The sequence below is a fragment of the Phycodurus eques genome, chromosome 20, assembly GCF_024500275.1.
Source record: "Phycodurus eques isolate BA_2022a chromosome 20, UOR_Pequ_1.1, whole genome shotgun sequence".
In the NCBI taxonomy this organism is placed as follows: domain Eukaryota; kingdom Metazoa; phylum Chordata; class Actinopteri; order Syngnathiformes; family Syngnathidae; genus Phycodurus; species Phycodurus eques.
The window spans coordinates 6,585,727-6,613,482 of record NC_084544.1 but is presented as its reverse complement, the minus strand read 5'-3'; the positions used below and the strand labels follow the sequence as shown (position 1 = coordinate 6,613,482).

Below are 27,756 nucleotides of genomic sequence, written 5' to 3'. Positions count from 1 at the left end.
GCGCAAGCCCACAGACAAAATGTAAATCAAAACTGTTGACCTTTTCTCCTTTTATTATAGTTTGCCCCAAATGACATTTTTTTTAGGGTCCTATATGCATGGACTATATATTATTTTAATCGTCCATTGTTCCGGTTATTTTAAAGTCCTCCTTATTGTAGCTTTGACGTCGTTCGCGGATGAGCGATCAGCCAGCGGCCCCTCCCGCCCCCTTTCCTCCGTGCGAGTGACTCTCCACTCGGCTTCACTCTCGAGTAAGAACCCGGTGCACCCGGTTCATCTTTTTTTTTTTTTTTTTAATTTTTTTTTTTTTTTTTTTGGTAACAGCTACCCCTAAGATGGAGGCTCGCAGATGGCAAGATTAGCGTGTAAAATACGATCATACCGCCCGCGTGTCTTTAATGACGCCTTGGTTGGCAGCAGAGGGGATTTTCTCGCATCTTTTTACCCATTTCGGGGGGATCTAATCGGGGCATATTGAGCTCCGGGGGTCGGGGTTGTGGCAGCCATGAGCTCCGGGGAAGGAGCGGAGGAGACGACGAAGGACGCCGGGGACATCGCGTTCAAAACAGGTATGCCCAACCTGGACGGGCTCCACCGGTGATAATGACAATTTATCCCCGACCGAGGTGTCATTTTGGAGGTGCCAGACAGTTGATCGAGCGGGGTTGACGGGGGCACTTAAGCCGACAGTGACTGGTACCACTGTCATACATTGACACAACAATTGGCTACCATTGTTTAAAACGTAGAAATGTTCACGTGTTATTATTATTATTTTATTTTATTGTCATGGCGAGTTTTCTCCGGTGTTAAACCACATCAAGGCTGTGTAGCTATGCATTAGCTTGGGTGCTAATGTTCCGAGCCCCATCTTTTTCCAAGATGTGGCACCATTTCTCGAACAGCTACAAAAAGGAGACGCCGTCCAACATGTTTGGCTTCACTCTAGCCAAACTTACACAAGTTACACGTGTGAAATAGATTGTGAGCAATGTGAGTTTTGACCCAAGTCAAGTTGGAGGGCGTACAGCAAGCAACCGCGTGCGATGCACCTTCCAAACCCACAAATTGGGGAGGAAATCGAGCATCTGCCTCGACTATTAAGTCGCCCGTTTTTGCTTTGTGTGCGCGCTTGACAGTTGGTTTGTGCTTAAAACCCAGAAAGCGGCGACGAGACGAGGGCAACACACGCACTCCTATGCTGGAGCTTTTTCAGCTCGGTGTTAGCATCTTAAAAAGCCAGCCAAGCCTGTCTGGCTAACACATGCTAACGTAGCACGGCTAGCTCGCCAATGAGTTGACAAAGCCGGCATGTCCCTGAACCGACCGCTTCTTTGCGAAGCGAAACAAATAACGCAGATGAAATGGGATTGGTCTGAATTCAACATTCCGCAAAATAGGTAATTTGCTGCTTTTTGTGTTGTCGAAACAACACAAACAGAGCGATCTATGTAAACAATACATGGCGTGGCACATCCAGCAGCCTGGGTGTGTGTTAGGCTAATAAGATAAGTGTGGCACAGAATGCACAAGATGCTAAAAACAGACTTTTTAAAATAGATCACGGTCTGTCACTTATGAGGGGAAGCCACAGGATATCCGGAGCGCTGATTTATTGTTTCACAGCTACACTCTTGCATGGCATTGAGAAGAATGCTAAGATTTTGCAGTTGTAACAACAGTTAAGTGTTGACAGGCCTGCAATGATGGAAAAGACAACAACAATGGGCCATAAACTGTAAATTCCATGGGGTTTAATGAGCATTGGTAGGGTCTGAGAAGGGTTTTTACAATGCAAACACACAAATCAGTGGTTTAATTTTGGTAGTTTCTTATAGGCCTGGTGCACATGTCATTTTTCACGTTCTTAAAATCTTAAAAAATTGTTTATCGGTTACAGAACCCACATATGAAGATTAAAAAGTCAGGCATTTAACAGTTTTGATCATACTGTGTGTGGTGTGCTCCGATACTCTCAACACACAAGACCACACACCACCGAGTTAGAATCCAGTCCTCCAAGCCAGAAAGAAGAAGAAACACTGCTGGAAATAATAATAATAATAATAATGCCAACATTTCCCGAGTCATGGGACCAGACGAGGGAGTGTTGTAGAATGATGATGTCGTCAATAAAGCCTTGCTTTGGAAAATACTGTTTGCCGTCTGGTGAATGCTTATCAAAATACGACATCAGGTAGCACATGTTTGTTTTTATTTACCGCCACTTCCTTGTTCCTCGACATTTTGTTGCATGTCACAATTCACGGGGTCATAACTCGGGAGTAGTTGGCTTTTTTGGTCATAAATATCGAACACGTTTAATATTTAAGATTGTCGGCTCGAGCCGTTTCGGACCCTGTTATCAGGACAAATTCACTCTTAACACAGTTCTGACTAAGGCCAGGTACACGCATAAAGATTTTGTATCTGCTACAGACCCCAAACATAAAGATAAAAAAATCGGGCATTCAACGGTTTTGGTCGTCATGTGTGTAATGTGCTCCGAGACTCTCAACACAGCAGACCGCACACATAATGATTCTATTGTACCGCCAATGATTCCGATCTCGAAGTCTGGCGTGGTCACAAGTAATCTCACCAAACCGAAGAAGACGAAACATTTCCTGGTACATGGCGATGTTTCCCGAGTGCTCCTGAAGATTGCCGGAGCCGGGAGCCTTGTAAAATGGCGATGTTCTCCAGAAAATTATTTGCTTTGGAAAATACTTCTTGCTGTCCGGGGAACCCACTTTTCTACGTAAAACGACATCGGGCAAGACATTTTTGTTTTCATTGACGGTCGCTTCTGTATTCGTCAGTCTTGGGTGCTTCTTTTGGCATCACAATTCACGGCATCATGACTCGGGAGAAATCGGCGTTCCCCACACATATAACAAATACATTTTGGTCATAAATATTGAACACGTTCATTCTTTAAGATTGTCGCCCTCGACCGGTTTCGGACCCTAAAATCTTCAGAATTCCACTCTTAACGCACATCAGACCTAAGGACAATCTTATAGGATAATCTTATAAAACGTAAAATGGTCTGGCATCTGACGTGCTTGGTTGGGAAGGGGCAGAATCGGCACAAAAACAGGCCGATTGTCTCTGTGTGTACCGCGCCTAAGGGTAATCTTATAGGATAACCTTATAAAACATAAGATGGTCTGGCATTTGACATCCTTAGCCGGAAGGGGCAAAATCGGGGCAAAAACAGGAAAACTATCTTTATACTGTATGTGTACTAGGCCTTAGGTTAGTCACTGTCCCACCTATGCTAAATATATATTTTAACAGTATGCACGCATTCTAGAATTATATGGTGGATCTGGATAAGCCTGTGGGCTACACTTTTACATCCATGCCAAGTCACCCCCCAGCTCAGTTAACTCGCTCTCTGCAGGCATTGAACTGCATCCAGTGCCTGATGTCATGTCTGCTTGTGTCATCATGCTTGAGCTTTGCAGCTTAAATGCACTTCAAATCAACTCCAAAGTAGTCAGAGTCTCTCTATACAGTAGATGAGTTGTTGTGCTTTACGGCAATCACATATGACTGTTGAGATGTAGCTGAGATTTAGGTGCAATTAATACAGAGATACCCATGCATCGTACAATAAACCCTCACTTTTAGGGACAAAGCCCAGAATACTGAAAATTGGTGATTTATACACACCCCAACTATGATCCCAAAACACCTAAATATCTTTTCAAACTAACATTACCCTTAAAGATAAATGGCTTACAGATGATTTGATTTGGGGAAAAATGCACCAGAAGTGCGCGGATGTTGGCGTGTGTGTCGCAAACCTGTAAAAGTACCAATTACTTAATTTCCCTGGGTCCCGTGAAAGGTACAATATAAATCTAAGCAATTATTATTAGTATTGTTTTTAAGTTTTTCAAATATCCATGCGTGACTTTTGGGCCGTAGCTGAGATTGAGGCGCGATTATTACTGAGATACCCCAAGCTTTTTTTTACAACTGCGGTTGTGTAAACAAGGTCGCCAAAGCTGACAATCAGCCCATTTGCAGTTTCATGACTTGCGTGATTGTAAGCCACAAAGGACGTTCTGCATCCTTACTATCTGATGGCTTCCTCTTAGCAGTGCCTATGTCAAACGTTTTGGTTGTTTGTTGCTGCACAGCTGCTGCTATTCTGCAGATCCCTTATTAATTTGTTCTGTGATCAGTCATTCACACATGGCTTGTTTTGTGGTTACCACAAATAAATCTGGTGCTATTTTTAATTTGTAGGTTAGATACATGACTTTACAACTGACGCCCAGGCACTCAATAGTATGCAGACTATTAGCAGCTAGCTGCTAACCTGTCCGCATGACAGCTCTGCAGTCTCATTCGCTGAATCCCACGTCACTCACCAGGCCTGGCCCCACCTTTTACAGCCACACACACTCAAAGTCACAGATAATATAGTATGGGACACGAGGATGCCGACCCCCAACTGGACGACAGTAATGCCTGCAACTTTGTTATTTAATAGTGCAAAATCAGTTTTTCTCCGATTACTCGATTAAGGCTGTTCTAAATGTGATTGTATAATGTACTAAAGATGCCATGCAGATGGTGTCACTTGTTGGTTAACAGAGCTTGGTTAAATGTTCTAAAACTCAGTCCAACTCCAACATGTTTGAAGCGATCCTAAATTGAATGAAAGTGCTTGATAGAATTGGTGGTGAAACCACTATAACCTGACTTGCGATATTATTGCACCTTTTGGCTTTGTACATCTAGTTCAAAGCTAATGGAAGGCTAGAGTGTCACATACAAGCTCTCGTTTTACACTCCCAGCTTCTTCCTCCGTCCGGGGAATCTTGTTTGGACTTGCGCAGTTTTGAGTGTCTCGCCACAGGCTACACCCCCTCTTCTCTACATCCACATCTCCATCCTCACTCATCCTTTTCCCTTGGATCCAATCCACCCGTTGTCTGTTTTCATGCGTTTCCTTCCTCTGTCGTTCTTGTTGCATCGTGTCGGCACAATTTGTGCTGATGCACAGTGACAATTAGGAAGAAGAAGAAAAAAAAAAGCCTTCCCTCTTCGGCTCGCTCCCCCCTTTCAGACTGGAATTAATAGCTTGGGTCGGCTGCACTGAGACGGGAGGTTTGTTGTGACATGTTGTCAATCATCAACTTGTTCCACGCCACAAAAGTCGCTCTCTGTGCAGATGACTTAAATATTGATTCCAAACATTTATTACAAGTCAGTAATGCAGGGTTTTATTACGCAGAAGGGTCAAAGGATGAAATCTATATCATCCAGACTTAATGAATGAACATTTTGGGGGCAGCATGGCGCCCGTTCACAAGCTGGTTGTGAGTTGTATGTTTTGAATGAGCACCGGTGTGTGTTTGTGTACATGGAAATTTGATCCGGAGCTTACATTTATGACTCAGGCCGATTCACCCAGGAAGAGGTTTGCACAGCGATACACGCGCACACACACATACAATCCCAACGCTAATGGATATTGATCCTGAAGATGGAGACTGATTGAAGCGTCCCCTCAGGCTCAAAGCAACAACGTCAGTAAAAAAAAAAACATGGAATTACATGCTTCGTTACGCTTCCTGGTGTACATTTTGTTTAACTAGTTTCTGCAGCCATCTTCTTTTTGGTCTTTATCACAAGCTGATATGACACAATGATGGGTGATCCAGGTCAGGTTTACTTTGGCTTTGCAATGACGTATTTCAGTGTCTGCAGTTGTTTGCGCAACTTTGGCAATGTTCTACTTGAAGGAGAGAGCGTTTGATGTTCAACTCACTTTATCTGGACGTCCCAGTCTCAGTATATTCATAACGGGTTTGTCTAGACCCCCTAGTTCTCCCCCAATATTACCTCTCTGGCTTATGAAGACATTTTTGGACAATGCTGTGCTTCCAACATTGTAGGAAATAGTTTGGGGAAGGCCCTTTTTCTGTTCCAGCATGTCGCGCTCTCTCTCTCACGTCAGGGTCCTGAAAGCTTCTATCCGTAGAGTGGATGTCATAAGGTAAACCAAGAGAGGCTTTTCTAATACGTGCATCAGCCCAGTAATTGTTTCCTGTGTGAACCACTCAAGATTTTAGCGGTCAGAGCCAATCTGGCAGGAAATTGTATTAGGTCGGATAAGCACCGACTGACCAACGACTGTTGAATTATGCAGGTCTGTAAATGGTGACATTGTCATTGTATTCACATAAAGATGCAAGTGCTGACACCAAGACTTTGTGCACTGCCATGGTAACGAATGAGCAAAGAGGGGGGAAAATGTTGTGACCTCACAGATTGGGTTCCATAGCAAAAAAAAAAAAAAAAAAGCAGTTGGAAAAATTCATCCCACATGCCTGGCTGCGCTGTACACTATAATTATTCAATAAGAACACGATGAGCAAAGTCATGCAGTAAAATAAATGGCGGCGCGGCATTCGCTGGGAGCCCAGAGACGTCAGCGTGAACCTTTTGGTGCACCTCAACAATACAAGCCTAAACTTGAACAAAGCGCTACAGATTAAATTACAGAGCTCAGTGTAAACCGTTTGGATGTGTTCTACATCCCTATTTGTAGAACGGCATCGTAACTCTCAACTGTCTGGTAATGTAAGCTTGTGTCGTGATTTGCACAGAATCAGAGCGACCGATTTCATGTGGTTGTCATTGTAACATTTCTAAGCAGAGCTGTGGAGTAGCAGTCTAAATTTTGTGGCAGTCCGGTGTGGCCAGCATCAACAGCCTCTGGCCTGTTCGGGTTGAGAGTTCATTGAATTACACACTAACCTAATCCAGACGCTTTGTTCTGTGCTCGTGTGGGTTTTTGTGTGGCTTTCAGGAACTAAGGTGCTAGCTTGGTCACTTTGTGGAAGTTGGGGGAGTGACGCACAACAACCCGTTTAGTCACTGCTTCTCAAACACATTTCAAAGGTTAAAAATGAATGTTGTCTATGCTTTGTTACAGCCAGTGCACTGTTCCTCCATATATTCTCAATTCTTTAGACAGCAAACTAGTTGAGACTGAATCTACAAGTGCCTCTGCTGGCTGCTTGAAGAAAACGGAAGGATGGATGGACGTAATTGACCAAATTCTTTACCATCAATGAATCGATTATTAAGCCTGTCCCTAGTGTTTTTTTCTCACTGAGCTATTTTATGGTCACCGTACACTTTTGATTGCTATACAGTGTCGACTGTCGAGTTGCCTTTAGTTTAGCCGCTTTATGGTAAAAGCAATTGTCGCTGTTGTGTTGACGTTGCTATGGATCCAATTAGCTGGGTGTGCAAAGATCTTTACTGTTACGCCTCCGATGCGCCATTTTGCTGTCAAGGGCAGTGTGAAAGCGGCTTTTATTTAGCTAATTGGCAAATTATTTGCTGTCTCACTGGTATGGAATGATGCCACGCTTTATTTGGCTAACAGAAGCTGTCACCGTCCCACCAACACTGCCTGCAGTGAAAACGCACGGTTGAGTAGAGTTTACCGAATTTATTCCAACTGAACTGTGGCAAACTAAGCTGTACTGGTTGGGGAGTACTTGACTTGATATGGCCCTGACACGGATCACTGGATCTTTGCATCTGTGATGGGAAAGGAAGCTGCATCTTGAGTTTAGGTCCAGATAAGAACATGAAAAAATAAAATTTGACTTTTCTTGGCATGGTGCTATGGCCTCTTATGATCCTGGCTTGTTGTGGCTTGTCTGATGGAAATACTTCAAGAGATCAAGAAACCTGTAAACTGAACCTGGCTTTTTTTCCCCTTTTTCCCTTTTAATCCATGGAAACTAATAATGTTTGTCTTGAGCAAAATCCCCCCATGAAATTTAAGTATCTTAAGGTTTAGAGTCAAGGCCTACAAATTCACAAGTCCAATTTAATCTTTAAGCCAGGGTCCATGTTCATCCAAACATTACTAGGTTTCATCATCACACAAGCAGTTTCCCCACAACTTGTCTTTACTAACAAGCCTGTATCATAAATCCATGTCAGTCAGGGCCTGCCAAACTTTACAACTCACACAAAAGGTACAAACTAGATAAAACCAAAGTTCAACTAATGCGGGCCTTCAGCAACAGTGCCATTCTGTTATCTTGCTTTTTGCCAGCGGGCTCAAGGATAGCTTGAAACAGATCGTAACGTAATCTTGGTGATCATAAATAAACTACATATCATGTAAAGGTATGGTTAGCTTTGGTGTAAAGATGGGTGGTGGTTGACATTTGGCCTTGAATGATTCTACTATTGTCTTAAATGCCAATTATTTAATGAGGAAGCTACAGTGTTGAGGTGTTTGTCAGATGTGTTAATGAAAGTGTCTCGTTTGGCTTTTCTCTTACAATACCTGTAACCTAAACATCAGTACACGGCACACGCTCCTGTATAAACTTGCCTCACTGTATACACTTGCCTCACTGTGGGTTTATCAAAAGGAGCCTCCCCATCATCTGCGGCCCTCTCATTAGCTAATTTCTCCGGCGTGATAGCTAATTGGTGTGAGCTAAGGGGAAATTTGCTGCCAAAGCCGCTACTGTTGAGTCGAGCTAAGGAGGTAGGTTGTCAAGGAAAGGTGGGCACAGGTTGCAAGACGCCATGGCATCAGGACTGGAGATAATGATTTCTCAGCACATTCCTATAGCAGCGTAAACTAGAAGCCTGTGTGTGCCAACTGTCCTGTTCAGTGCAGGTAGTGTCAGAAAACATGCATTTAGTTTTCCTTGCACTGTATTTGAGGATACGCGTTTAACTGGGCTGGACTTTGTTCTGGTTTTGAGGGTAGAAAAAAAGGTAGTGAGGGCGTTAACCGAACTAGGACAGGTCCTGAAAGACCATTGTACTCCTTTTTCCTGTGCTCTAGTCTCCAGAGAGTTCAAAAGTGCTATCTCACTGTTGTCCTTTTCTCTCACGTTCTTTTTTTGTCTCTGCCTCTGACTACTTCTTTACCCATGACTTCTCTTAAGCCAAGGACTGGAAGCAAAATGGATATCGATGAAGGTACCGGATCTCCCCCAGGGACTGAGGCTAACTATGGAATATACCTGGGTCTTCGTTCATTCTCTTTTAGTGCCTGGGTTGTCTGCTTCTTGCAACAAATGTTCTCCATTACTGTCTGTCTTTGGCTTGTCTGAATACCTGGAATCACTCTCTTTAAAAACCAAGTCCAAAACCTTGGTGTTCTGCTAGATTCCGACCTGACTTTCAACAGTCATATCAAATCAATTACTCAAACTGCCTGCTACCATCCGAAGAACATATCCAGAGTGAAGGCTTGCATGTGTCAAGGAGACCTGGAGAAGCTCATCCATGCTTTTATCTCAAGTAGACTTGACTATTGTAATGGTCTTCTGACTGGACTCCCCAAAAAGAGCATTAGACAACTGCAGCTCATTCAGAATGCTGCAGCTCGGGTTCTGACCAGAACACAGAGGTCAAAGCATATTACTCCAATTCTGAAGTCTTTACACTGGCTTCCAGTTAGCTTTAGAATCGATTTTAAATTTCTGCTACTGGTCTATAAATCACTAAACTGTTTAGATCCTGAATACATGAAAGAAATGCTAATGGATTATAAACCCAGTAGGGTTCTGAGATCAACAGACTCTGGTCAAATAGTGGAGCACAGAGTTCAAAGCAAGCATGGTGAAGCAGCATTTAGCTATTATGCTGCAAACAAATGAAATAAGTTGCTAACAGAAGTTCCGTCAGCCCCAAGTGTGCATGCTTCTAAGTCCAGTTTTAAAACTCTTCTTTTCCCCCCCATGCTTTTTAGAGCATTTCCACTTTAAAATGATATTTCTTGCACTGTACGCTGTTTTAATTGTATTTAAAAAAATTCTCTTCGTTTTAAATGTTTATAAGCTGTTTTTTTACTTTGTTTTTAAATGCTTTTAATCATGTAAACATTGCGTTACCTTGTGTATGAAATGCGCTATATAAATAAATTTGCTTTGCTCTGCATTGTCTCAGTCTCAACATTGTTAACTATAAATGGCATACTGGTCCTGTGCCACAAAGGAGTATAGTTTGGTTCAGTTCATGTACGGCCTGCAATTTGTTGGCGTTGAACAAAATAAATGGTCTACACTATATCACTTCTTAGCATCTCTGTTGGGGTATTAACTGCAATGGTAAGATACAGTACCTAAGGGAGGACAACAGGAATGAAATGGGAAGGACACAAATGACCCTTTTTAATTAAACAAAACCCATATGTAACCCATGAATGCCATAGGAATACAAAAAAAAGTTTTATTTTATGATGATAAATTCATGTTATTAGGGATTATTTTTTTCAATGTTATTAGAACAAAGTCAAGAAAAAAACAGTCGTAGTCTTTTGAAACAAAGGTCTATTTTGGCGGATACAAAGTCATAATCTGATAAGAATAAAGTAATTTTTCCACGGTACATATTTCATAAAACTCTATAAACCTACACTTTTATTTTCTTTCAAATTATTTTGTGTTTGCAGATTTGAGCAATCATGACTGAACTACCTGAAAAGACAGTTGATGAGAGAAAATCACATTTCTGTAGACACAAGTGTGCCACAAAGCCAAATGCACGCAGTAACCTGGACTTCTCACTTTGTGACGTTTGGTGCCGTAACCCCTCGGGAATGGGCGTCATTCACTATCACTTCAGGTTCAATATTAACTGTTTGTTTTTGGTAGTTTCGCAGCCTGAGGTTATGCTTTCTGGTTTCTCTCTGACCTCGCTGCATCCCAATGGTTTGTGTTGTTCCTTGACTTTTATATTACATTCTTTGCTCATTCATTTCATATCTACCTCTGCAATACTGCATCAACAGTAGTAGGCCATTAATAGATTTTCTGCCTGACACCTCTTTTTACACGGTGTGACCAAGACAATAGGTATTCTTAAATGAAGGGGTCGTTATTGCCTACCCGTGAGTCAAGCGATGAGTGTGTCTGCCGAGAAGGGCAAGGCAGGGGCCCATAGCAAGGGTGGTCTTGTGTTCATGTGGGCCGTGAAACAGAAACGAGCGAGCGTGCGGGACAAGAGGTAGCTGTTTGTGCAGAGCGTGCTCACTTTGAGGCTACAGTACTGAGATCTATGTGAGTTCACTATATCTAAGAGCACATTTTATGGACACGAGACGTCCGGTGTTTTATGAGATCGAGCCTGATTGAATTTTATTTCTGCCTTGTCATTTCCTCATAGCTTGTAGAAGTGTGTGTATGTGTGTGATCTGTTACATTTTCCCAAGTAGTTTGGCTCGGTATTAATGCATGTGACGTGTATGTGTGTGAGTGTGGTTTGCATTCAACTGCTCCCAAGTGCAGGAGCTTTTGGGAAAACCTTCTCTACTTGAGTGTGTGTACGCCATATCTCATACTTGTGTTTTATCTACTTTTTGTCTGTTGTTTATACAATGACACAATGTGGGCAGCCGTAATTGTGGTCCGGTGTTGCGTTGTTGTACTCTGTGGCTTAAGTGGACGGCTATGGCATTGCAAATATGTGAAGTATGTTTGGGCTTTTTTTGTTGTTTTTTGGGGTTATTCTCCACTGACGTCTTATTCATTCTTTGAACTTATCACCGGCTTCCCTGAGAACCTTTCGACTGCCTGACTAATGAGTACACTTTCACATACAGCAGTTGCGTGCAAAGTTAATACGCGAAGCCTGTGTCTGTGCTGTGCAGCTTAAAAGGTAAACTATACCACAAGCTGTATGCTTGCAATTTGGACAGTTCTGTCCACCATTATTGGCCCTCATCATCTTTGGCAAAGAGTGCTTGGACTTTTGGAGGTGGTGTACGAGGTGTGTAAGCAACGTTCCAGGATTGGTGTCACAAAATATATATTTTAGAATATATTGAAGAGGAAGTACATGTTTTGAAGAACAGTACCAGTGGTCAGTGGAGATACTTGTTTAAAATGTCAGCATGATAAGACATTTTGTCATTGGTTGTTGAGCAACAAGTTTAACGGTACATGCAGGAGAATAGGGTGAATCTCTATGTTGGACAGTCCAAAATTTGGACTTTAATAGGATATCATTGGACAACTGTCTCATCTTTACTTGATGTTGACTCCTTTAAGGGTTGTTCTATCCAAGGTCAAACAGGAAGCAGGCTGAGTCACGTCGGCTGAAGCGTGCCCCACTGAGTCAACCAGTTGACCCGCTGACCAGTCACCATGTTTACATTTAGATGCCGCGTGACACTGAGACTGAGCGTGTCTTCGCCTCGGTTCACGGCAGCAGCGAAAGCGTCTCTTGCTCAACCTATATTTATAGACCGCATCAATGGAACGATTGTTGTTTGGGCACAGAGTCTATGAGCACTCCTATGAGCTGTTGTGTGAAAAAGTACATCACGTCTGCTTCCAGTCCAAAAAGGAGGGTAATTTGATTGATCCCTGCCCTCTTTTTGGCTGGTGACCAGTCCAGGGTGTAGTCTGTCTTGTGCCCAATTTGGGTTAGGCTACAGCTCACCCACAACCCTAATGAGGACAAATGCTTTAGAAAATGGATGGATGGATTGGATCCCTCGTTCAATATCAGAGTGGTTTGAATCAATGGAGACAAAGGATTTGGATACAACCAGCAATTCAGATCCCACTAGTTTGCTGCCTAAGCGGGCTGTAGGGAGTTTCACACCAGAAGTAAAAGTGTATGATTAACAGCAGTTCCAGCCACATAAAAAGCAGAAGGAGGAGTCGCTAAAGCTAAATACGGGGCCATTTAGAACTGCAAACAATTTGTAAATACAGATCAGGACGGTCGGTGAATATGTTGTCACGCAGCACAAGGAGGCTCGCTCTGTTACCGCCATACTTACTGTTTTTCCTTTTGACGGTTTTATATTTATGGCCACAAAATGTTTTCCCTACAAATATCTACTATAATTATGACTGCTTTAGGGTAGGTTACTGATCATCTAGGGTGCGTATCGACTTGTGTACAAAATTTGGGTTACGTCGCCGCCGTAGTAATAGAACTCCGTCCTAGCGACAGGCGATGATCATTTTTATCTTTCTTGTGTGTTAACTACAGATGGAGCCCTCCCTAAAGAGCCAAAAGGAGATGTGTCAAGTCAGATTGCAGGTAAAACATAACAATCTCAAATGTTGTCTCTAATTTGTTATCCCTCCTCAAATGTGTCTGCGCGCGCAATAGTGTCTATTTTCTTTATTATTTATTAGTCTGCCGGATGAGGTCAGGCTGCTGTCACAGTAATTTCTCACCGCCACACTCACCTTGACTCCCTATCCCTCATTTTCTCCTCCCTCTCCTGATTGGGTACCCGTCACCGTAGCGACAGCGGCCTCTCTCTGTCTCTCTCGCTTGATTAGAAATGGATGTGTGGGGCCTCCACTCCTTTCCTTGTCAACGCTCTGCTGTCCTTTTTGGTTTTGGGATTTGATCACTTTGGTCACTTCTAAAGCTTTTATTCACAATAACTTTATTGGTTTGCGTTCTCTGTAATCATACACGCTTCATTTTTCTTATTGTTTTGATGAGGCTTACTAGTGCAAAAAGGTGGATTTTTAAATGGGCTTTGACATTTTGAGCAAGTAATAATTCAGGTATATAAATGTACCTTAGTCCCTAAAGGAGGAGCACTCGGCAATGTTCAACTAATAGTGCATTTTGATAAAAACCTCTTGTATGAGCTTGAAAATAAATAAAAAAATAAATATCAGAACCCCCAAACCTACATATAAAGGAGGCCAGCAAATTGGCAGGTTGCACCAGGGCCTGGGGGCAATGGTGGGAATGGCTCCCATTGACAAATCTGATGAAAACAACATGAATTCAATTGCTACATAGTATAAGTGCTGCTGTGCCTTCCCAGTTCTCTTTGCACACCATTTTTCTTAAGATTCCGGTGCTTTCCAGTCATTATTAGAAATTTGTCAGAGATTAACTGTCCCCATCTGTTGGCCCGGCAGTACAACTGGTCCGACTGGGTGAGGGATGGAGGCAGAACAGTTATGTAATAACAGTTATACCTTCAAAGCTAGACAGATGGACTGAAGAGCGTTTTTGCAAGTGTTTTTGCATTTCCTTTGAATGCAATGTAGAACTGCTCCAAAAATACATCCCAAACATTGAATGGAGTCAAACATTGTTACGGAGTCAAATGCATTCTGCATTTTTTAATGTAATGCCAGTTTCACCTGCAGAGGGCGTATTTGTGCAGAGTACAAAACCAAGAGCAGAGGGCCATGATCCATGTACTGCATTGAATCTTCTTTAGTCATTAAAAGAGCGGCTTCTGCACTTAACCATGCAGCCAAACCAATTCAAAATAAAATTAGATTGGTAAAAGTGATGCTTTATTATGTTTCTTCCTGGATTGTCACAAAGCGATTCAGAGACCGCAACAAGTAAACTGTTGGCAGCGATGAGCCATCTTCCTCTGCCTTTTCTCCCTGTCCTCTTTTACCATCTTATGGTCACTGGGGCAACCTTGGCCTGCTTCTCGCTCGGTAAGCATACCCTGCCATTAGAGGTCTGGATGAATGGAAAGAACTGAACGAGGCGGAGGTGAAGGAGAGACATCTTGTCCTCTGTCTCAAAGGCCGGCATTTAGATATTTGAAGCCAAAGAGTGGGTTGAGAAAGAAGCTAATTGCTCAAGCTTAGCGCTTGGCATTTCCAGTTAAACAGATGCATTTATGCGGCATTTTTATTGCTACATTAAATGCAAAAATATGTCATTTAGTTCACACTCCCTCAGAGCTGTTGAAGAGGGAAATTATTTTAATGGTGTTGGGATTTTAAGAGCGGCTGGTGGAGAATTATGGAGTCAAATGTACAACTGTCTTTCTTCCCCTACTAATGGTGTGAAGAAGTATTGAGACATGCTTCTGAACTGACTAGCTAATCATGAAATACATGAATTTGTTGATTCCCAAAGACACGCTCCAAAATCTTGTAGTCTACCTTGAATGGCAGAAAGTGTTGTAGCTGTGAAAAGCGGACAAATTCCATATTTCTGTCCATTCTCACTTCCTGTAGCTGTAATTGTTAGGTGTCAAATACTTTTTTGTCCCATATATATTTACATTGCAGAAATCAAAACTCATTATGGTGCATATGTATGTAGTGAGTTTATCTCATAGTCCACTCATTGTTAATAGCAAGTCGTAGTACAGCTGTTTCTGATCACAACAACCAATCGTAGCAGCCCTTTTTGATTTCCTGATGGGAACTCCTTCCTGTGAGCTGGACCAATCCCGACGGATGAGGAGGGCATGCAGTCATTGGAATCTGGAATCCCTCCTAGCACGCTAATCTAAACCATATTTCCTAACCTTAAAACTGGAGAATCTGGGAAAGATGTGAAGGAACTTGGTAGTGTACACGAGGTCCAACGAAGGAAGGAGAAGAAGGGGAGCTGTCATTGATTAGGAAAATAATCGCACTCCTACCATGTTTACAGCATGATCATTGCCAATTACTAGACAGTTCCACATTCCGTGTGTACAGTCGGAGTAGATCACAGTCAACACTGGATCATGTATTTTTCCCAATGAGGCAATCTGGACGTAGGTTAGGCTTCCAGGTCACGGATGCCCTATTCCTGTCCACTCCACCCCACCTCAGAGAATTCCAGCTATTCCCACCCATCACTCGGACAGGAATTTCTGGCATGCAGTCAATGCGGGAACTTGGCAGCTATGCGGGAACGCACATGTGCAACCGTTCTGGTTTCTCTCTTGCCCCGCAACAGCTGGCCCGGAGACCGTGCATCCCAATCAGCTGCCGGGAGCCATTACGCGACTACGCCGTTTGCAATCACTCTTCAACCCAGACAGTAAAGTTCGTTTTGTGGTATGACGGGAACTATGACACTCCCTCCCGTGACCCGTCCCATCTGTCTCGGTTTTGGCAGCCGTAGCCTTCTGTCTTTCCCCCCAAGCAGAACACTCGGGAGGTATTTGTCACACAGTCGTCTTGTGGTGTTGTTGACTAATCTGCTTTGTTGTATCAAGCCCATCTAATGCCCACTTGACCTCTCGGAGGCCTCCACAAGACTCCAGCCTTCGAAGCGTGTCGGCCTTTGATGTTTCCTGACACACACACGACCCACTAACACTTCCTGATCCAGCGCGGTCACACTGACTGTTACGCGGGATTTGAAGGACGATGGACATCTCGAGAATTTCACGCGCATCCTTTGCCCCTTCTCGACGCGGGGCGTAGTCACATATCCGTTTCTCCACCACCAACTTCATGCAGGAGAGAAATCAATTCAAGGATAGATCCTCGCACACTCGTGACCTGGAAACATTTTGGGAGTAACTTGCATTGAATGTTGAGCTAACCAATGGATCTGCCTTTAAACCTCAGCAACAAGGTAACAACCTACTGTTGTCAAATGAAGTCAATCTACTCTTTACTCTAAATTAGATGAGGCATAGTTTTTGCTGCTCCTTAATGTACCTTTAGGCGGATCGTAATTATTAACAGGGGGTTCTCGCTTTACGGTCCATTCCTTCGGGGGCGCCGTAATCAGAATTTGTTAGAGTACAAAGAATGTACTGTAAAATATTTGTATGAAAAAAAAACCTATAGGCCATAAATATAAGCAATCAAATAGTAAGTATGATGGAAACTGAGCTTGTCTTGCGCCGCCATCGCTGCGCAAACTCATGTAGTTCATTGCGCACCTATTGTAACCTTGAAACATCGTCAGTATTGTCGTAAACCGAGGACCAGTATTAGACCAATGATTGCTTACTCAACACATGCAATCATGAGGATTGTGCCAATGATAACACCATCTGTAATGAAATCACATACTGATTGTATTTTGCTAATCTCTCAAGAAATCAGTTTGTCTCTTGATAATTTATACTTCTCATTTCTCTGCTTGATCAAAACAGAGCACACTATGATAGAAAGTGCATTTATGCTTTCAATTGAAGTCATATTTTACGTCATAGTGAGATGATTAAAGCGAATGAGCTAAAGAAGTTTCAACCTTGAGATACTGTGGCAGCGCGGTTGCCACAAAGCGGTGAGAGCACAGCCTTTGCTGTTGGCTATTGAGTGATTCTGCTAAAGTCCCAGTAGAGGTGGAATGTTTTCCAAGCTCCCATGCATAGCTTTTCTCTGTCACCCTCAAGTCTTCATGCTAAGCAGCTTGTCAGGATGCATAAATGCAGTGCAGGCATGTTATAATTACACGCCGACCCTACGCATTCAGGATTACCTCCCGCAACCTGGCCTGACCAAAATACAGTCCAGATAAACAGCTCGGTGTATCTCCACCAAGTAGTCGACACCTAACGGCACCGCGTCTGCTCGGAAATGTTTGCCCTGGCTTTTCCACGGGAACGTGTAGACTGGAGCAAAGCGTGCAGTTTTGGTTGTCTCCTGGATTGGAATATCTCTGCCAAGGAATGCCGGGATTAGGCGCAGCTGCTGCGGCGGTGCCCACAGCGAGCCGGGATCGGTCAGCCGCTAGCGCAGATGGTGGCGTCGGACGGCATTCTCCTGTCGTCAGTTTCTGATTCAAAATCATTTCTGGATTAAGTGTTCAGGATGGCTTGCTGGATGGCTGATCACAAGCAGCACAAGTATGCTGTCATTTGTGTGACAGGTACGAATCCTTGTGTCCTGAATGGTCATGGGGCTCACTTGGGTGTTTTTTTACTGTCACTTCATTCCCAATTACCGTTCATGTGCTTTTGTGTTTTTGGGTGTGTATGTGTGTAGCTGTGACGAGGCCGCTCTTTATTTAGCTGCTGTGTGCCACTTTCTCTGGTCCCGCGGCACCCTCGAACAAGATAGGTGATGTATGCAGGTGCTTAAACCTAGCTTTTGTGTTTTGCCCATGTCCGCTTAATTAATTGTCTGGCTAAACATAGTAAATATGTCGTTGCAGAAACGGTTTAAGGGAGTGAATATTCGGTGAGGAATTCTTAGAAAGACTGCAAGTGAAAGTTGCTTGGTCTCTCTGTGTCAGTTCATATTTTGAAAAACTGTAGCGGAAATGAAACAGTAATTTTTGAACTGCCCAAAACACAAAAGATGAAATATTTTTTAATAGTGAAAGAAAATCCAAGGATTTAGCCCAATCCGAAGGTTATTGAATTCATGACAAACTCCCTGCGTGAACAAGAACATGCATTCTTGTCTTGCTGCGAGCGAGGTGTGTGTGTGTTTACTGTAAAAGCCGGGCCTATAAATCGCCATTTACGCTCGCGCTGTTTTTCTCCTTGTCGTCTTGTCTGCATCGGAATGCTTCATTGACCTTTTGATAATCCCCGCGCTTGGTGGCAGCCTGCCAGTCAGACTGCACATCAAAGATGGTCCTTTTTATCTGGAGATGACTCACTCAGCAGCAAAAAGACGCTGACGTCGGTGCCATCTATCACTGGCCTTTTCCCTTATTATGCGTTCCCTCACACTTTTCCCCCTTAATACGCACGCTTCTTAACTGCTGCTACTTCAGCATGACTCAGCAGTGGACAAAGTACCCAGCTTTCAGGGAAGGTAATGACTATGTAACGTTAATAAGCGTTCACGCTAGAAATATCTAGTCTCTCATCCATAACGGTACTAATGTGTCCTCTCATCTTGACTCCTGCTCTCTTGAAAACGAGCGGATTGGTCCCTGGGCGTCCCTCCATCCTTCTCTTTGATCACCTGTTCAGAAGTACACACTCTCTTTTTGCGAGTATGCACTTGATCATAGCAATTTGTCTTAGAGACATTCTGAGGGGATGGCAGCACCACAATAGCCAGCCAGAATAAACACAGTCTCATTCTCATCCCATCACCTGCATTACTGTTATTAGTCTTTAGAGACTTACATTATCGTATGCGCTATAAAGTATACATACTGTACGTACTGTATATGCTTGAAACTGAAGAGTAAATACAGTGGATATAAAAAGTCTACACACCCGTGATGAAATGCCTGTTTGTTGCGATGTAAACAAATGAGCCCAAGATAAATCCTCTCCAAACTTTTTCCACCATTGTGACCTATAACCTGAACAACTAAACAACTTTTTTTTAAGGTAACATTAATGCTGGGAAAAGTTCATCTTCGTCTTTGTTTTTTTTTAATTTTTTTTATTTACCACAAAAACTTTTGAACATGGGTGTGTAGACTTTTTATATCCACTGTACTGCTCCAGCTCAGGGGTGAACCTAATCAGGATAAGCAGTATAGAAAATGGATGGATGGTTTGATTGAGATAAAATGCGAGGATGCTGGCATGTATGTCGCCACTTTGCAACTCCAAAAAGTACCAATTGCTACTTTCTTATTAGCCATTTTATTACATTTTCGACTCGGTGATACATTGATACATTCTATATAGGGACTAGACCTCTACTTGGACTGAAGGGAAAAGTCTGGTCTCATTTTGTCAAACTGTTGACACGTTAAAAAAAGATTTTCAACACATGAGGGACTGGTGTGTGTGTGTGTGTGTTTTGAACAGGTTCTTGTCATGTTTGAGCATCTCCTGACAGCTAGCGGTTGACTCGTACGGCATATTAGCAGCACAGCGGAGGCTCTCTGTCAACAATCCTGAGATACAAGTTGACGGTCACAGAGGGGCTGTTTGTTGTTCACGTTATTGCCGCGCCGGGATTTACAGTCGTTCTTTTTTCATCTTCTATTTATTCAAGAAACGACAGCATGTGATACACGTCATTATTTTTGTGATGTTCAACATATGGGTTTGCTGTAAGACCAGAAGACATTTGCAAACACTGAACGATGCATAATTTACACCCAGTGGTTACATCAGACGACCACTTGTTGTTGTTTGTATGTCAAACTTGACTAGAGCTGCCGCTATCGAATATTTTTAAAATAACATATATATTCATTGTGTATCCCATATAGATTCAAACTAAGTCCTCAATAATCCGTTTTCAAGGATTAAAAAGGCACGTTTTACCAGCTGGGAAAAAAGCAGGCCCAAATGGTGGACGTCCTGTTTTAATAGGATAAAAGCGATTTCTGTCCTCCAGCAAGGATAGGTGTCTTCATTTTCTCTTTCTTCTTTCTATCTTTTCAGCTTTTAGGAGAAATGAGGACATGAGAGCGATGGAGGTGCTTCCCATCCTTAAAGAAAAAGTGGCTTTTTTGTCAGGTAAGGATGTATGCGCCTGCAGTGTGTTTTGTCTTCCATGTGATCACTGCCAACAATAACTGTAGGACACAAAATGTGCTAAATACACGTTTTGTTTTCTGACTTGCACATCCATTCAGTGTGGGTGTTAAATTGGTACCCGTCTTCTTATACAGCCAACATTTCATGTGGCGTAACATGATTAACATACAATGATAAGATGAAGGCATAATTCTCTCTGTATAAGGAACTCAGGAGCCAATAGTTGGCCCCCAGCCTTCACCCCGCCTGCATGCATTAAAGCAAACCTCCACCACCGCTTGTCTCGGCAGCGTCAGCAGGGCCGCACAGTGTCTTTGCAACCCCCCGACGAAGTTCACACACATACGAGCACACACGCTTGTCTCGTGCCAGGGGGGAAAAAACCACAGGAGCATTTAGAGCTGAAGTTATGGACTGTTGACAACATCAGGGATTCTTAGTACTGTATAAACATTATTACCACGCATGTGATATTCGTGTGTGTGTGTGCTTGCACGTGCGTGCGTGTGGGTGTCCATTATATGTCAGAGTGTTTGTGTTTGTCCATGTGTGTCCAAGTGTGTGTGTGTGTGTGTGCGCGTTTACGTCTTTGTGTGTGTCCATGTGTGTATATCTGTGTGTGAATCCTAACCGTAGCAAATGAAGTAACAAATAGAAATGTACGTGTTTTTTCTTCTTTGCTCTCCCGGCTTGGGGAAGGTCAAACAGACTAGCAATGACAGTCACGATGACTCAGACAAACACGCTGATATCCAGAGAGGGAGAGACAGGGCGGCGTTGCTATAGCGACGGCGTATTGTCAGCAGCGGCATCCCCGAGTCGTAATTGGCTTGGGTTTGAAGAAAGGGGACCAAAAAAGACGGGGGGAGCGCAGGTAAAAGCAGAGTAAAGCTATTATATGTCTGATAATACAGTAATTAGATTTTTGTTGGTGGTGGAGTTTCTCCTCCGAGTCCTTTGTGCTCGCTGCACGCCACCTCGGCTGACTAATTTGTGGGCTGAGCGCATTCAGCTCGTTTTTACAAGCACAGCACCTCTATACGCTTCCATCTGACTAGCAAAATGGTACCTGATGTTCTATGCTCTCAATGTTTTTTTTATTGTGATGCAATGAACTGCAATTTCCGCCTGGAGGCCTTTCATCAGCGGACGGTAAATTGTGGTTTTAGGCAGCGTATGGTGTAAGAGTGGAAGCAGCAGGAAGTCAGTCAGCATACCGAGAAGTTACAGCCGGTTGGCCCGCATGCCTGCTATGACCGCTTCTTGTCGGTTTATTACTCCCCGCAGCATTCGAAGCTGATCTACTGTTTAAAATGCAAACGAAAAATGCCTCTGCTCGGACATAAATTAGCTCTATACTGTCTGTCACGTTGTGGTCATTGTCAGCCTGAGAGTGAGACGTTGGGATGGGAGATTCAGATCCGCTGGATATACACTGCGCATCTAAGGGAACGATGCTGTGACGCCGAGCCGAATTGTGCAAAAAGATGGGAGTTGTGTCACAAAAGACACACCTTCCTGTTGATGATAAAAGTAATGCAACAACAGCAGTGCGGCCAATAAAAACAGAAAGACATGATTTGTTCAATGTCGAATGTGGTTTGAAGTCATGTGGCAGATCTAATTAAAGTGGTTTAGAGTTCCCAAATGTGACGCATGAGTCAAAGACTCCACCTCATTAACCGGTAAATATTCTATATGGACAAAAGTATTGGGCCACGTGGCCACTAGTAAATGCGCTATATGGACAAAAGTATTGAGCCATGTTACACCCACAGACATTGAGTGGAAAGTAGCCACTCCCCCCCCTGTGTGCCGATGAGTTTTTTCCTTCTGTGATGTATCCTAATGTGTATCGGCTTTCCACAGAAAAATAATGATTTTCTTTTTGTGTCTTAGGTGGCAGGGACCGACGCGGTGGTCCAGTGTTAACCTTCCCGTCACGCAGCAACCACGACAGAATACGAACAGACGATCTGAGGAGACTGATCGCCTACCTGGCCGGCATTCCCAGGTCAGATGCTTATTTTGTCCTCTTTACAATTAAAAAAATAATCACATGGACGTCTAAATCAAGTTCGTAAGCGTACATGTGGAAGTGCTGAGTGTACCATGTGATGGGTGTGAGAGAACAAGCGAGAGTGAGAGAGAGAGGGGAATTATTCAAGATCCGTGAGCTTGCCGTAGCTTTTTATTTTGTATTTTTTTATTTTGCGGCTGCCAAAAAATCACTTGTCGAGGCATGGAGATGGACGTGAGGGAAAGCCGGGTTGGATATCGGCGCACAAGCGAGGGAAGGGAAGAAGGGATCCACTGGGAGAAAGCAGCGAGCAGTAGGAGGTGGAGGGAGGAGGATTAAAAACCCACAGAGATGAAACGCGCATGTGTGAGCTTGTGTGCGTGCGTGCGTGTGTGTGTGTGTGTGTGTGTGTGTGTGTGTGTGTGTGTGTGTGTGTGTGTGTGTGTGTGTGTGTGTGTGTGAGAGGAAGCAAAACAAAACGTCGCAGTAGCTGAGGCAGTGCAGCAGCGATAGTTACTGTGGAGCAGTTTTCAGCTCGCAGGTAAATCCCCTCCATCCATCTCCATTTCATCATTCAAATGCAAACATCTTTTTCAATTAGCATTCATGTCTACATTTTGCATCGTGCATCCATATTCTGCAGCCGTACGTTTTGTCCTGTCCTATTTCAGGAACACGATCTCATGGTGACTATTCAAATCTTGTGGAAGTAGTTTTAGTGGGGAAGGAGTGTTTAGAAATAGTTTGGAAGATAATAATCCAATGACAGAATCACAGCAGAGATGTATAAATGTGCTGATTATTATTATTTTTTAATAGTGTGAGTGTTTGTGGCTAGTTGCCACAGGTTTCTCTGTGTCCGTGTGGGCGGCTGGGCATGCGTCTGCGTGTGGGATCCATGTTTTTACTGCGGAGGCTATAGAAAACTGCGTCACCTCATGGATTCCCCCCCTCCATTCCACCCTCCCCATCATCCTTTCTGTCATCTGTCTCCTCTTTCTGGATTACCTCCGGCCGCCTCCAGCGAGGACGTCTGTAAACATGGCTTCACAGTCATCGTGGACATGCGCGGCTCCAAGTGGGACAGCATCAAGCCTCTGCTGAAGATCCTGCAGGAGTCGTTCCCATCGTGCATCCACGTCGCGCTCATCATCAAGCCTGACAACTTCTGGCAGAAGCAGAGGACCAATTTCGGCAGCTCAAAGTTTGAGTTCGAGGTAAGGTCTTTTGACTGAAAGTACGACAACTCCACGTTGTTGCTGTTGCAGTTTTACGGCGAACCTCTGCCATATCGCCCTTCATCATTTGCGCCCTTGCACATTTTTAAGCGTTATTTCCTAATTTAGAATTGCACGCCTTCAGTTTAGTACTGTGTTTTGCCGCAACATGCCGGGCAGCACTGAGATTGACTGGAAGACATGCAGCGTAATTAACAGCAAGAAGAGGCAGAAAAGGTCCCCAACTAAGATGCAGCAATAATCTGTTCCCACAGAGTAGACAGAGTACATGCCTTTAAGTAGGGTTGGATGCTCTGTTTGTATGTGTTGCTGCTCAGTGTATTAGGAGAAAAGATAATGTGTCATTGTATATTTAAATACCAAAGTGTTCAACCAAACCATATATATCTTCGTGTAACAAAAGTAATGCTAACATATAATGTGAAACGGCATAGACGGGCTTACTGAAATTAGTTTAGATGTTACAGTAATTATAAACCTTCAGAAAATGTTTGGTTGAACATTGGTGTTTCAGTATACTATGTTGAATTCCCCTTTGTCTTACATGTCAGTTTTAAAGTAAACTTCAACTAGGAGCTTTGCCTCTTACCGGGTGAAAACTGTGAGAATAAGTCCCAAGTAATATTTAAAAATGGGTGTTGATAAGTTCAACTGTGTTTAAAGCGTATTTGAACTAGTATATTTATATGACATACAGCTTTAGAATGGTGGCATTTCTTATTTTTTTAGTAATTTCAATAAGAAAAAGTTCTAATACCTTTTGCATTTTTAAGGAAAAGTGTGCTTGAAGAAAGTGAAATACTCTTGATACAAAAACTGCAAGAAGAAATGTCTTGGCACGCAACGCAAGAAAATATTGGTTAGTTTTTGCAGTTGGTTTTGGAGGCTGGTGCCTGAAGGTGTGCATGTGGTGCTGATCCACATTAGGATTGTTTCTTGAGTGTTGGCAGAGGTCTGTTCTAGTTAAATATCCCTTTCTCCGCTTATAATTTCAGTTCATTCAGTTGAGCTTAGCTCTTATTGTTCACTGCTGCCACACTCTCGCTGACTCCTGTTGTCGCACGCCAGTATCGATGTTTGTTTTTTTGTTTTTTGTTTTTGGAGTGGCAATCGCACACAAGCTGCCATTTGAGCACTAAACTTACACTCAGTTTGCTTCTATCCACTACATAAACCGTTATTTTGATTCATTTATTAATCACGCGCTTCCATGTGAGAGGAAAAAATCCACAAGGCAGCTTTCCTTCCTCACATGCAGACAAATCAATTAACCTGACAACAATCGCCACAAGACAATGGCGTCAGCAGCGAGCTATGTTGCCTCGCTTCTCTGTCCATGTGTGTGGGGGTGTTGTGCGGAGGTGGAGGCTTTGCAGAAAACGCGTCGAGATGCTCAAGGCTTCTCCTCGTTCTCATGTGTGCAAAAATGTGGTGACGTCAGATGCGATTGTTGCCTTGTAAGCTGTTATGTCGTATTTGTAGATGATCATGGGGCGGGGCGCGGGGGGCGAATGAGTTGCGAGGGGTCCTCGGTTTGAACCCCGCACTGTGCTGCTGGCTGACATAATTGGAGGAAGACCAAGTGTTCGAGTCAACTGCTAAATGCTTAATGAGTTGTGCTGCGGAGATTAGTTAAGAATCTCACTAATTCTGCTCTGTTAGGCTCTCGTATTTGTAGTTTTTGGGAGGTAAATGTTGAGGTCGAGAGCGCTAATTAAAGAGTTCTCATTAGCCCAAGGAATTTGCACCCATTTTACTGAAACGATCGTAAACCCACTCTGACTCTGCCTCGACCCCTATCTGTCTTTTTCCCCAGACCACCATGGTGTCACTAGAGGGCCTGACGAAGGTGGTAGACCCCTCACAGCTGACATCGGACTTTGACGGAAGCCTGGACTACAACCACGAAGAGTGGATCGAAGTGAGCACCCCGAAATGACTTTGCACGAGGTTTTCGCCAGAGTTGGGAGTAAGACACATATAACCTTCAAGTTTCAAGCAAGTTACTGTGGCAAAAACGTCGAGTCGAGTCCCCACTCAATTTTTGTCGAGTCACGTCGTAAAATCTTACCCAGTTCACAACATACGTTCACACATTAGCCACCTTGTAGTCACTATCGCTGCTTGCTGTAGCTGTTCGCTGTACTACTACGAACACATTCACAAGCGCATAGAGCTATATTTTCTTGTTCGTGTGTAAGTCTTCTTTTTATGCACCTGGCTTGCACGTTGTCAAGGTGCGCAAATTCTCTCGTAATGTCTTCTGACAACACCCCATACTGAGCAAATATGTGCGCATGGTTTCTAGCCAAGCAAGTCTAAAGTCCTTAAAATTGCTGAATCGAATCAAGCGATGTGACTCAATTCCCAAACCTCTTGTTTTTGTTCATCGTACTGACATTGTTGGCTTCCCTTGCAGGTCCGCGTGGCGTTTGAGGAGTTCTCCGGTCACGCCACGCAGATGCTCGCCCGGCTGGAAGAGATGCAGGAAACTGTGTCGCGTAAGGACTTTCCCCAAGACCTGGAGGGAGCACGGAGGATGATAGAAGAGCACGCCGCGCTAAAGAAGAAGGTCATCAAAGCACCCATTGAGGAGCTGGACACAGAAGGACAGAGGTAAGTAACCACAATACTTACTTAACTTGAAATTGAAAAGTATAAGAATATGCAGATGTCCATTGGACTATATGACCATCCATTTGTAGTTTACAGTCTCCTTTTCTTCATGAGTGTCAATTCTGATAACACGCAATTGTATTAAAAACCATTTGGATTATTAATAGTTCATTTGTGGCATTTCACTCTCTATCCAGGTTACTGCAGCGGATCCAGAACAGCGAGCCCTCGTCCAACCGCAACGGGAGCAGCGGTGGCAGCGGCACGAACAGCAGCGGCGGCGGTGGAGTTTGCAACGCCGATACCCAGGGCCTGGCGCCGCGCATCACCCAGCTGCTGGAAAAGCTGCACTCCACCCGGCAGCACCTCCACCAGGCCTGGCACGTCCGCAAGCTGCAGCTGGACCAGTGCTTCCAGCTCCGCCTCTTCGAGCAGGACGCCGAAAAGGTCGGTTGGCCGGGAGTTCAGGGGTGTCGCTCTGTGTGAGCGGTGATGCGGCGGTAATGCGGAACAACAGCGGCCGATCACTGCGGGGCACGCAATATAAACACAACCTAATTATGGCCACAGTGAATTGATTTGCTGTGTGTATGCCGAGCACATCAATTTAGGCCAGCTTGTGCTGGGTGGCAGAAGAAAGTACAGTGAACTCTCATTTATTGGGGGGGATACGTTCCAGACACGCGGCTTGGTAGAGGAAGGGTATGTGAAACGTGCTTACGGAGAGTGGCTGCTATTGGAGGCAATATTTCCAATATGATATCGCATTATACAAAAACCCCTCCCATCAATTTTAGACAAATTCGAGGTGACGTTAACATATTAATATAAAGAAGGCTGTCTTGAAATGAACTTTTGCAACCAGCAACCTGGCGACCAGTAAACAAGAGTTAGTGTGTCAACAATTAGCAAAATAAATACCGTAGACTCACTCCCGATAACGAGCTAACTAGCATGGCTAAAGTCAGTTTATTTGTCAGTTTGTAATCCAAAAGTTATTTAACCAAATATTTAAAAAAATATATATATGTATATATTTTAGAGTTGCAATTTCGGTACCGGGATACTGTGAAACTGTAATATTTTTGCTTACAGTTATCATACCATAAGAATCTGCTACCAGCCCATGTCTACTGTACTTATTTAAATACACTTAAACTAAACGAAACACACTTTAAAGTATTCTGTTCTCACACTCTCGCTGTCAAGAAATGGGAGACGAAATATAAAGACGCACAGGTTTCGCTCCAGAAGAGGCAAATTTGCTTCAAGCTCTTTTAATTTTACTATGAAAGTGACATGTACCAAAGAGATTTAAACATTGTGTATGTGAACATCAAAATGTTCTACCAAGCCACATAATTTCATCTAATGAAAGGCTGTTAGTTTAATGTTAACATATCATGCAAAATGCCATAGATGGGCGAATATAAATTAGCAACAATGTTACGGTAATTATAAACCTTCAAACAACTGCTACTTTAACACACATAGAGCAGCAACACAAACAAAACAATCATAAATTACCTACAGGCATATATTCTCTCTATTCTGTGGGAACATTGATTATTGCTGGAGTTTAGTTGCAGATCGTCTGTGCCTCTTCTTCTTTTTAGTCTCATAGCACAGCGTGAAAGGTAAACCGCAATGTAGCACCATAGTAGGGTTTCACTGTGTACGCCAATATTTGGCCTCATACTTGACAGCTGATAAAAGCCACTTTACAAAATAAGACAGAATGAGGCAAAAGTACGAGATCC

The 27,756-nt window shown here is 43.4% G+C and overlaps 1 protein-coding gene across 1 annotated transcript in view; it reads left to right on the top strand.

The window, feature by feature from the left end:
* Window positions 1-330: 330 nt before the first annotated feature.
* LOC133396109 (triple functional domain protein-like) overlaps window positions 331-27,756 on the top strand; it is a 59,991-nt gene continuing 32,565 nt past the window's right edge. The window contains 8 exon segments of the mRNA XM_061665584.1: window positions 331-572; window positions 13,027-13,077; window positions 20,027-20,101; window positions 22,022-22,136; window positions 23,167-23,359; window positions 25,197-25,301; window positions 25,800-25,996; window positions 26,194-26,443. Coding sequence (XP_061521568.1) covers window positions 509-572; window positions 13,027-13,077; window positions 20,027-20,101; window positions 22,022-22,136; window positions 23,167-23,359; window positions 25,197-25,301; window positions 25,800-25,996; window positions 26,194-26,443 — 1,050 coding nt within the window. The 5' untranslated portion in view covers window positions 331-508.